The sequence below is a fragment of the Columba livia genome, chromosome 1 (assembly GCF_036013475.1).
Source record: "Columba livia isolate bColLiv1 breed racing homer chromosome 1, bColLiv1.pat.W.v2, whole genome shotgun sequence".
NCBI classification, from domain to species: Eukaryota; Metazoa; Chordata; class Aves; order Columbiformes; family Columbidae; genus Columba; species Columba livia.
This window is the reverse complement of record NC_088602.1, coordinates 25355769-25366077: the sequence shown is the minus strand read 5'-3', so window position 1 is coordinate 25366077 and position 10309 is coordinate 25355769. Positions and strand designations below refer to the sequence as shown.

Here is a 10309-nt window from a genome sequence, read left to right as displayed (position 1 = left end):
CTAGGTGCTATACAGGGCCACTGAAGCCACAAAGTCAGAAACAGTAGTGCACAAAATTACAAGAAAGGAATACAGAAATTTAATTTGGATCTAATTTTACTTCTTGGGTTTGTTTTGTTTTGTTTTTTACATAAAAGTTCTCTAGCAACAGTACCAGAATGTATATGCATAAGATGTAGAAACATGCCACTGGAGCTTTAAGAGCTTTCAGGAAGTTTTCTAAAACATACATTAACACAGCAGACAGATATGTTACCATTAAAATTATGGACTTGAAAAAGCAGTAATATTTCCCATTTCATAGGCTAGGACATTTGGAAATACACTTTAGCAGTTGTCAGCTTCCATTTGAAAAGGACTGATTCCCAGTAACTGATCACATGACATGTCCAGGGAAGAGGAGCATCAAACCCCTTTCGACTTCTGTATGTTTTTCTAAAATGCAATTTATCGTATCTCAATCTGACTAGATCTCCTTGGTCACATGCAGGAAGTCTATCAAAGACTGAAAGACACAGTGTTTGGAGCAAAAGCCTTGTACCTATCTCCTTGCAGCACTGTGGTAATATATATCAGCAAAGACACTCCATCTAGCAAGTTTATCAACATAAACCTGTGCACTGATCTGGCTGGACAGCCTGTCGGCTTTATTATCAGACTCACCTGAATGTAGTTGTCAACAACGCCCCAAGCAAAGCCACAGGGAAAAATCCCTTCTATGGGCTGGTTTTCAGGCAAAGGTGGGAAGCCATTTTTTTCTATCAGCTTTTGATAGAACAAGACAGAAGATTTGGGCATCAGCTTCTTGTCATGGCTTTGAAAATCAACATAAAACAATCCACGCCGAATGCTGTATCCCCTGTGCCATTCAAAGCCATCCAGGAGGGACCAGACTGTGTAGCCAAACACATTAACCCCATCGTACCGGATGGCTGAGGAAAGAGAAAAAATGAACTTAATGCAGGGCTCATTTTCCATTAGTAGATTACACCATATCAACAATGTTTGCGGTATTCATGTGTAAGAACAATGCAACAGATCAGACAAGTACCTTGGGGCATTCAGGGAAATATTTCAGCTGGCCCCAGGGAGCTGCCAAGGCACCAGAGGTACCTGGCGCAGCTTTAAACAAGCCAGATTTAGAAAGAGAAGAAGTACAGCAGGGGCTGAGCACAGTGCTGCAAATCAGAGGGTGCCAGTCCTGTGCCCTGGAGCAGGACACACCAGCTTGGACCATTCACAGCAGCTGAGCCAGTAACCGTGCGGCCCCGCGCTCTGCTCAGCACCCACTGCCACTCACCCCGGGCACTGACAGGCCATTAATGCTGCACCAATCTGCACACAAACAAAAGCTATACTCCTTTTGATCCTTCTCCTCCACTATAAATATGTATTGAGAAAACCAGACAACACTTTTGGTGTGCTGATTAATTTTTACTATTATTTATTATTATTTTAATATTTTAAGTAGAAGTGATAATGCAGGAAGACCCTCGTTATTTGATAATTCTGTCTCTTTACATCTTTTATGGCATAGCATTTTCCAGCTTAAATATTTAAGGGTTTCTAAAAGTATGTATACATTCCAGGTCAACTGTTTGACTTCTCAAGAGTCACCCCTCGCTTCATAGGCTTAAATCAGGGTCTACTGGCATCTGTTAGTTTTGCCAGCATTACAGTTTTGAGATTCCAAATTATTCTACTCATTTTTAGTTTTATTAACACTGAGATTCAGCAAAATGTTCCTGGGCAAGGCTCAGTTTCAGGGAAGCACAAAGGTGTGTGCTTATTTTAATTACGTAATTAGACCCACACAAATGCAGCAATGCATTTCAGCACATTCTTAAATGTTCTTTTGAACTCATGTTTGGGTCCGTAGCCAGCAGAGTTTATCTTTATTACTCACCATCTTCTGTCAACCCAGCCTAGGTACTGACTGAACATATTTTCCAGGCCTAGTAACACTGAAAGCATTATTTCAGACAAGCAGAACATCAAGATCATCATATCCTGGTTTTATTAATGTACTGCATTGCAATTAGTTGTGAAGGACCACCTGGATTCCTTGTTTGAATCAATTAAATGAACTGCAGTCAAATAAGCAATGAATTTGGCCCAGTCATGAGAAAATGTCTAAGGAAATGCAATACTTCTCCTCCTAAAGGCATCATTCTTTTGTGCTTGGCAAATGCTGGTATTTTTCTAACCTCTGCATGCATCCCTGATGACATCTGCATTACCAACAGAGTAAAAGCCAATACAAGTCCACTTTGTGAGACAGTCTCAGCGAGAATTTATCTTTGTACAGCATCTCATCCCTTCTGTAAGACATCACACAGCACTCCCCTGCTTCCTGAGCACCTCATAAAAATTCTCCTCAAAGCCTTCTTTAAAAATGTATTAACTTTTAAGCATCACCTGTGAAAGAAGCAAACTGAAAATTTTTTAGAAGTTCCAAAAAGTCTGGAAGTCTCAAACATAGTATCCTACACCAATCACATGTTACTGGAAAACCACAATGAAAATGTTGTCTTTTTCTTTTTTCTGTTGTTTAGCTCCCCTCTTTTTTATGTCTGTTGGTGTGCAAGCCAAGCTGACTGAAATGAAAACTCTGCTTGCTTCTAAAACTCGGTGGCCTTGTCCATACTACCTACTGGAAATACCTCCTGACCTGAGCAATCCCCCACAGCATGCCCAGAAGTATGCTACTGTGCAGACCAGAACTCTGCCATAATGGGGTTAAAAATTAAACGGCACTTCAGTTCACGCTCTGTTTACCTCACTAGCATAGAAATAGTCTAAGTAAACATGGCAGAGGCTTAAGCATCAAATACAGATCCTTAAAACCCTCTGCTCGGCTGTCCAGCCACAGTGCATGACGAGTATGAAGCCCACAGTCCCTGTTTCCACATGGAAGGTGCCCAAGGATCTATGTTTTACCTCTGGACACACCTGATAATACCTCAGTCCTCACCTGTCAGGGGCCTGGCTGTTCCCATTCTCCTTAAGATTCTTTGAGTTCAGACCTGCCGACTCCCCAGATAATGACCTTACCTCTCGGTTAGTCAACATGGCACAGAGGAGCTTACACACCCTCCTGGTCAGCATGCCCCACTTCGCAAGGAACAATCCATTTATTTGTTGCACCAGAGAGAGAGCAGGAAAGTGAATATGACCCTAGTGTAAGTGGTTAGATACCCACCCATATGAGAAGACATCTCCAACCAACTAGCAGCTCTATTCACTCTAGCTAATCCTAAACGGTATTTGGGGGAAAAAATGAAGATCAATAATAGTAAAAAGCAAAAGGATTTAGGGCTGTGAATTGTAAATAAAGAGACCTTTTCCCAGGCCAAAAAAAAACCAACCCCACAACAAAAACCAACAACAAAAACAACAACAAACACACAAAAAAAAAAAAAAAAAAAAAAAAAAACCAACAACAAACAACCGTGCATGGAGACTGATGACAGCATGCTGTGTCAGCGTGGACATCCATATCAGCTTTTCAGCTGAAACAGGGAGCACACCTTCAAGCAAATCTCCCTCTTTACCACACTTCAGGTCACATCACAAAATGGTCTCAGGATGCCTGACTTGGGTTCCTTTGGGGTGAAATTAATCCAGAAATGGACTTCAGGAATACACAGAGTCTGGACACCAGGCCCTCAACACCAACTCTTTTCTCTACAGGCTTGCTCCGACAGTGCTGCACAGACTTGTTAACACAGACAGAGAAGTGTGGAGTAAATCTGGCGGTGAGTAGCTCACAAACCTCTACATTATAGTGCTTTGCTACACGTTCTCTGAGAGAGACAGCATGATGCCTGTTGTGCATCTTTCTTACCCAAATCCCCATTGGTATTACGTAGAGACCTTTGGTATTTACATTGCATTTTGCAGATTCCAATGCACAGAAATGTTGGGTGCAATCGTTTTCATCGTAATGATGTCTTAGTCCTTTCTGTGGACCCAGCCTGTCTCTGCTGACTTCTTTCTGTGAAACGTTTAGCCAAGTGTCAGTATTCTCAACTCGACATGACAATACTACTATTGACAAGAACTACTGTTATTGTCGCTCTTGTGGCACATTAAAGAGAAGGAAACTCTGTAAACTGAGATTGTTTCCAGCCAGCTGGGATTAAAGGGCAAACCCATGGATGTATGTTCAGAAATTTAAAAACTAAGCAGAAATATGGGTAGCAGGAATATAGCTCCTTATAGCTCTCCATCTGACTTCATGAAAACCAGCAATACTGTACTTGCAATAGTAACTAACTGTTTTACATTCCATTCCTCCCATTTTGGATAAACTGGCTCATCTATTTGTTCATCTTTTAATTTATTTAGGTTTCTGAAATAGCAGATGACACAAACGTGAAACTCCTCTGCATCTTCATGAGTGCTCAGAATAAAATGAAAGCCATTTTTGCCCAACCCTTGTATGAAAATGACAATGGAACACAATGGCTATCTCATCTGAACTAATAGCTACAAATGAGAGACAATGAAAGTGGAAACGGGAAACACAACAACTTATGGGTGACTACCAGGACTGAAAAAATTTGTTTTGCCACAAGAAAATGGGAAAATAGAAAGTAACTCTCATACAAGGTAGTTTATTTCCCTTATTGTTTGGAAAAAAAATAACAGGTTAAACAATTAAATAATTTAGATTATATAACCTCAAACATTCAGTTCTCCTTGAACCAATGTAAATTCAGATTACTGTGATTGATGTCCACAGCTGTACCAATGTAAAATTTGTGCAAGAGCAACACTAAGATGCATAATGAAAAGCTCCCAGGTTTTAATTTTAAAATGTATTCTTTCAGCCTCACGTTTTCTTCAGAGGAACACTTATTGCATAGTATTCACCTTCACACATATATATCACAGAATCACAGAATGTTAGGGTTTGGAAGGGACCTCAAGAGATCATCTAGTCCAATCCCCCCACCAGAGCAGGAACACACAGATGAGGTTACACAGGAAGGTGTCCAGGTGGGTTTGAATGTCTCCAGAGAAGTAGACTCCACAACCCCCCTGGGCAGCCTGTTCCAGTGTTCTGTTACCCTCACTGTGAAGAAGTTTCTTCTCAAATTTAAGTGGAACCTTCTGTGTTCCGGTTTGTACCCATTTCCCCTTGTCTTATCATTGGTTGTAACCAAGAAGAACCTGGCTTCATCCTCATGACACTCACTCTTTACATATTTATAAACATGGATGAGGTCACCCCCCAGTCTCCTCCAAGCTAAAGAGCCCCAGCTCCCTCAGTCTTTCCTCATAAGGGAGATGCTCCACTCCCTTAATCATCTTTGTTGCCCTGCGCTGGACTCTCTCCAGCAGTTCCCTGTCCTTCTGGAACTGAGGGCCCCAGAACTGGACACAATATTCCAGGTGTGATCTCACCAGAGCAGAGTAAAGGGTAAGGAGAACCTCTCTTGACCTACTAACCACCCCCCTTCTAATATACCCCAGGATGCCATTGGCCTTCCTGGCCACAAGGGCACAGTGCTGGCTCATGGTCATCCTGCTGTCCATCAGGACCCCCAGGTGCCTTGCCTCTACACTGCTCTCTAACAGGTCGTTCCCCAACTGGTACTGGAACCTGGGATTGTTCCTGCCCAGATGTAAGACTCTACACTTGCCCTTGTTATATTTCATTAAATTTTTCTCCACCCAACTCTCCAGCCTGTCCAGGTCTCACTGGATGGCAGCACAGCCTTCTAGTGTGTCAGCCACTCCTCCTAGCTTCATGTCATCAGCAAACTTGCTGACAGTGCACTCTATCCCCTCATCCAAATCACTGATTAATATATTGAATAATACTGGTCCCAGTACTGACCCTTGAGGCACTCCGCTAGATACAGACCTCCAACTAGACTCCATCCTATTGATCACAACTCTCTATCTTCTTACGTTTTGTACATATGCATTCATACATCTAAGATATGGAAAACAACTATTAATAAATAACACAATAAAGTTCCCTAAGTGCATTGAGAGTATAGTTCACATGTTTTGCACTTTCTCCCATCAAAGACAGTGGAAATTTTCCTACTGACTTCAAAGGCAGAAGCATCATGCTCTCTAAATGCTATCGGCAGATATTAAGGGTCCTCAAAAGCTGAAAAGAACAAACCCAGGAAAGGGCTTTAGAGTCTCATTTTACAAGTGCCAAGATTAATGCTACACACCCAAATTAGCTTTCAGCCTGTTTCTTTAACATGTCTCTGTAGGCTATTTTGCATTATGATTTTGTCAAGCACGTCCTCAGTCCTACCTTTTAAAGTTTCCATAATGAACTTTTTGAGATAGTAAATATATTTGGCATCATCTCTTTTGGTGCTACCAGAAACAAACCAGCTGTTCTCCACAATGAATATCTGGGGGTTGTTATATTCACTGCTTATCCAGTAAAGGAGCTGCCTCAGGCTTATTGATTCCAACTGCTGGAATTTCATGTGGGAGTCCAAGAGCTGAAAACTCAGGGTAGCTCCAAATGAAAGAGCAAAGAAATCTGCTGTTCCCTTGATATACTTCTTCTCAACTTCACTGAATTCAGGCAACAGAGATGAAAGGTTGCTCCTCATGCTCTCTGGATAGTCACCATCAATAAATATGGGCTTAGCAAACCAGCCGAGCACAAAATCAAGGGATTTTTGACATTCTTTTATGTTTTTTTCAGTCATACGTTGAGGTTTTATCCAGTGGGAGCTAAGGGCAATGGACACTTTTCCTCTTTGAGTTGGACGAAAATGTTCATTGTAGAGATGCCAGACTTTAGCGTGGGCCTGTTGAAAAGAAAGACTGTAATTAATGCACCTGAAATTCCATTTTAAGCAACACAGTTAGTCTCAAGTAATGACATCCAGTGTCATGTAGTAACCACATAAACATGGCATTTGAGGGCTCAGTCTTGTTCATTCATCAGCAGTTTACAACTCCTAAATTAACTTTTAATGCTATATTAATATCATATATCAACTAGAAATCGCTAGTCGGTCAGAGAAAAGAGCATCTCTGTTTTCTATGAGACACTATTGCAGGTAGTGAACACATTTTTAGTAGCTGGCTAGACACCCTTATTAACTTTTAGTGTTGAGTTTAGACATATTTCCAGTATTTACAAAAATGAAAATGCATTTAACTAAATATGTTTCAAAGTATGTTTTCATTATAGGCATATCACTTCATCCGTAGATTCACATATATATAAAGAAGGAAGGTCTGTTTTTAAGAACTGCTCAGATTTTCCAAACAATGTAATACAAACACCTTTGAACTTATTCCCCTTTGAACCAGAACACACAGTAAAAGTACCAATCTGTATTTTTAAAAGTCTGGTGAAAAACAATTTATCACAGCTCCTGAAAAATTATTCCAATAATTCAATTTAATTTGTTTTATTTAAATTTGCTATTTACCTCTAGCCTCAGATTTCAACCACTTCTCTTGGCATAATTTTACCTGTTGCTGTGAGGAGATCTTTTCTACCAAATGCTTTCCCATGATCTTACAGAATCAGTTGAAACAGTCTCTTGATGTTCCCTTTGAAAGCTAAATGGATTAAGTTTCTGGAGCCTCACATTATCTGCAGGCATAGCTTCAAGCTTTCTAACCATTCTCACTGATCTCCTCTGATTCTCTTCCAATTTGTCATCATCTGTCTTAAACTGCAGAAGCAGAATTGGACAAAATATGCCAGCAGTGATCGTGCAGCAGTAAAACCAGAAACAATTTAATACACTATTTCTGCTTATATGGCCACAGCATTACACTGTGAGCATCATCTAAACTACCATATCTCCAGAGCCCTTCACCATCTAAACCATATTTTTTCTTTACAGCTAGTTTATCAAAGAATTTTGACTGCTCTATGAATCAGCATCTCATCTTTTCGCCATCTACGCATTAAGAGAAATTTAATGCTTTTTTCTAAGTCACTGATAAAAAAGTAAAAAAATATGAGAACTATTCATTAGAATAAACCCTACCTAACAACTATCTCAGTTTGCATTTGTATTTTAAGACTTATCAGTTAGTATTTGTTCATACATTCTTTGACGACATTAACCTCCATTCTTACCATACAAAGTCACAGGTATGATCAATATATATGACAGATTGTTAATCAAATTGTCACATTTTTAGCCCTCCCTGGAATACAAGCCATAGAGAAAGTTGGTATGTTGTTGGCAACTTACATCATTAATGCACTGATAGCTGCAGTTCACAGTTTCCTTTTCATATACTCTTACCATTCAAGCTTTGAACCACAATGATTTCCAGTTGCCAGCACTACTAAGAACATGAAGCAATTAAAATTATTAATCATCTTTGACACAGAGACTGTTAATTACCCAGGAAAAATAATGAATTCTACTGTTCTTGCAGAATTTTAATTCTCACTGCTGGGAGAAAAACAATTGGAGTTGAAGGACAACTAAAGGTAAGATCAATAATCAAGGCTCAGTTCAGCTGCCCCCCACACAGAAACCTGCTGCCTCTGAGTCACCATGTGGTATGTAAAACATCTGTGCAGGTCTGACACCAGCTCCAGAGGAGACTAGACCCATGTTCTTTTAGAGTGGTCACCAAAACCCAAAGAGAACAATCTTGGAAACTCTGAATCACAGTACACACCTGTGTGCATGCATCTAAATAAACCCTCAGTTGCAAACTTCAATGTACATACTCTCATTGAAAATACATCAACACCTCAAATAAATGTGATGCAGTCCTACCATCTGTGTATATTAATAAAAGCAATTTTGATGCTAGTGAAAAACTAAATATAGTAACCACTTCAATGTTTCATGTCAAAAAATGAGAGCTGAGTTAATTTTACTTCATGCTGAAGCTGCACTACACTGGTGAAAGAACAAAAGCCATCACATACCATTACCAAAATGCTACACACCCAACACTCTAAATATTTTTTTTAAAAATACCATGGGGGATGAATGTGCCACCACTTGCGACTCAAATTTGCACACCCAAATTTTCCGTCATAAAGGTGCCATATATTTGTCTTCTGTTGGACCTGACTCATCACCAGATTTCCTGTCTCAGCTGTTAAGATACCACCATGCATGCTCTCAAACACACAATTTCACCTCTGCCATCTGCACTTGCCAGAGTGCTGCCCACTCACAGAGCACCTTGGGGACCATGGAGGACCTGTCTCATAACTCTCGGCACTCCTTACTGCAATCAGTTCAGAGAGATCTTGCAGCATTTTAGTTATCTACCACGAAGCAAGGAAACTGTGGCAGACAAAACCTATTATTTAGTTTAGACATGTTCTACAGAAAGATGAAAGCAGGCAAGAAGCAGCCCACTTAAATGTCTGTCCCTTGAGTGTGCATGAAGTGGAATTACACTATTTCCATAAAATAACAGCTAAAAATAGAAAATGGTGCATCAAAGTCCCTAGACTCTGTGAACATAGATTAATGAAGTAGTTCAAAAACACATAGAAGTAAAGCCAGAAGAAGCCAGTGACAAAGCAGAGTCTCTATGGAAATCTGGGACAGAATTCATTTGCCTAAAATTAGGTGTCTAATGCAGTTTTAGAGAATTCAGAGTATTCCAGCCTCTAACTGCAGTTTCAGAAAGTCTCCCATAAATCATAAGTCACATCTCTCAGCCCCAGAGAAACACCCAGGATACTGCAGGATGTGTTAAATGATAATTTCCATTTATACTGTCTTCAGGCAAGGGAATCCCACTGCTCAGGTGGGACCCATTTTGAGCTGAAGACACGTTGTATTTCATTGTCCACATGTGAGCTGGGTGCCCAGGCTCCCACTGTAGGCACTGGAGACCTCAGACTCCATTCAGCTGCCTGAACACAGGCATCTAGTTGCCAGTCCAGAAGGATATAAGCCTCTGTCATGAAATCACAGAATGGTTAGAGTTGGAAGGGACCTCTGGAGATCATCTAGTCCAACCCATCTGCTAAAGCAGGTACACCTAGAGTAGATTGCACAGGAATGCATCCAGGCAGGTCTTGAACATCTCCAGAGAAGGAGACTCCACACCCTCTCTGGGCAGCCTATTCCAGTGCTCTGGCACCCTCAAAGTAAAGTAAGGAAGTTTCTCCTCAGGTTCAGATGGAACCTCCTATGCTTCAGTCTGTGCCCACTGCCCCTCATTCTATTATTGGGCACCACTGAAAGGAGTCTGGTCCCATCCTCTTGACACCCACCCTTGAGATATTTATAAACACTGATGAGATCCCCTCTCAGCCTTCTCTTCTCCAGGCTGAACAGACCCAGCTCATTCAGTCTCTCTTTATATG

The 10309-nt window shown here is 40.7% G+C and overlaps 1 protein-coding gene across 1 annotated transcript in view; it reads right to left on the bottom strand.

Moving 5' to 3' along the window:
* Positions 1-10309, bottom strand: part of KL (klotho) — a 51870-nt gene that overhangs the window by 10345 nt on the left and 31216 nt on the right. The window contains exons 2-3 of the mRNA XM_005501497.3: positions 6287-6797; positions 664-932 (exon numbers count right to left, since the gene is read on the bottom strand). Of these exons, the coding sequence (XP_005501554.2) occupies positions 664-932; positions 6287-6797 (780 nt within the window). The remainder of the gene's footprint in view (positions 1-663; positions 933-6286; positions 6798-10309) is intronic.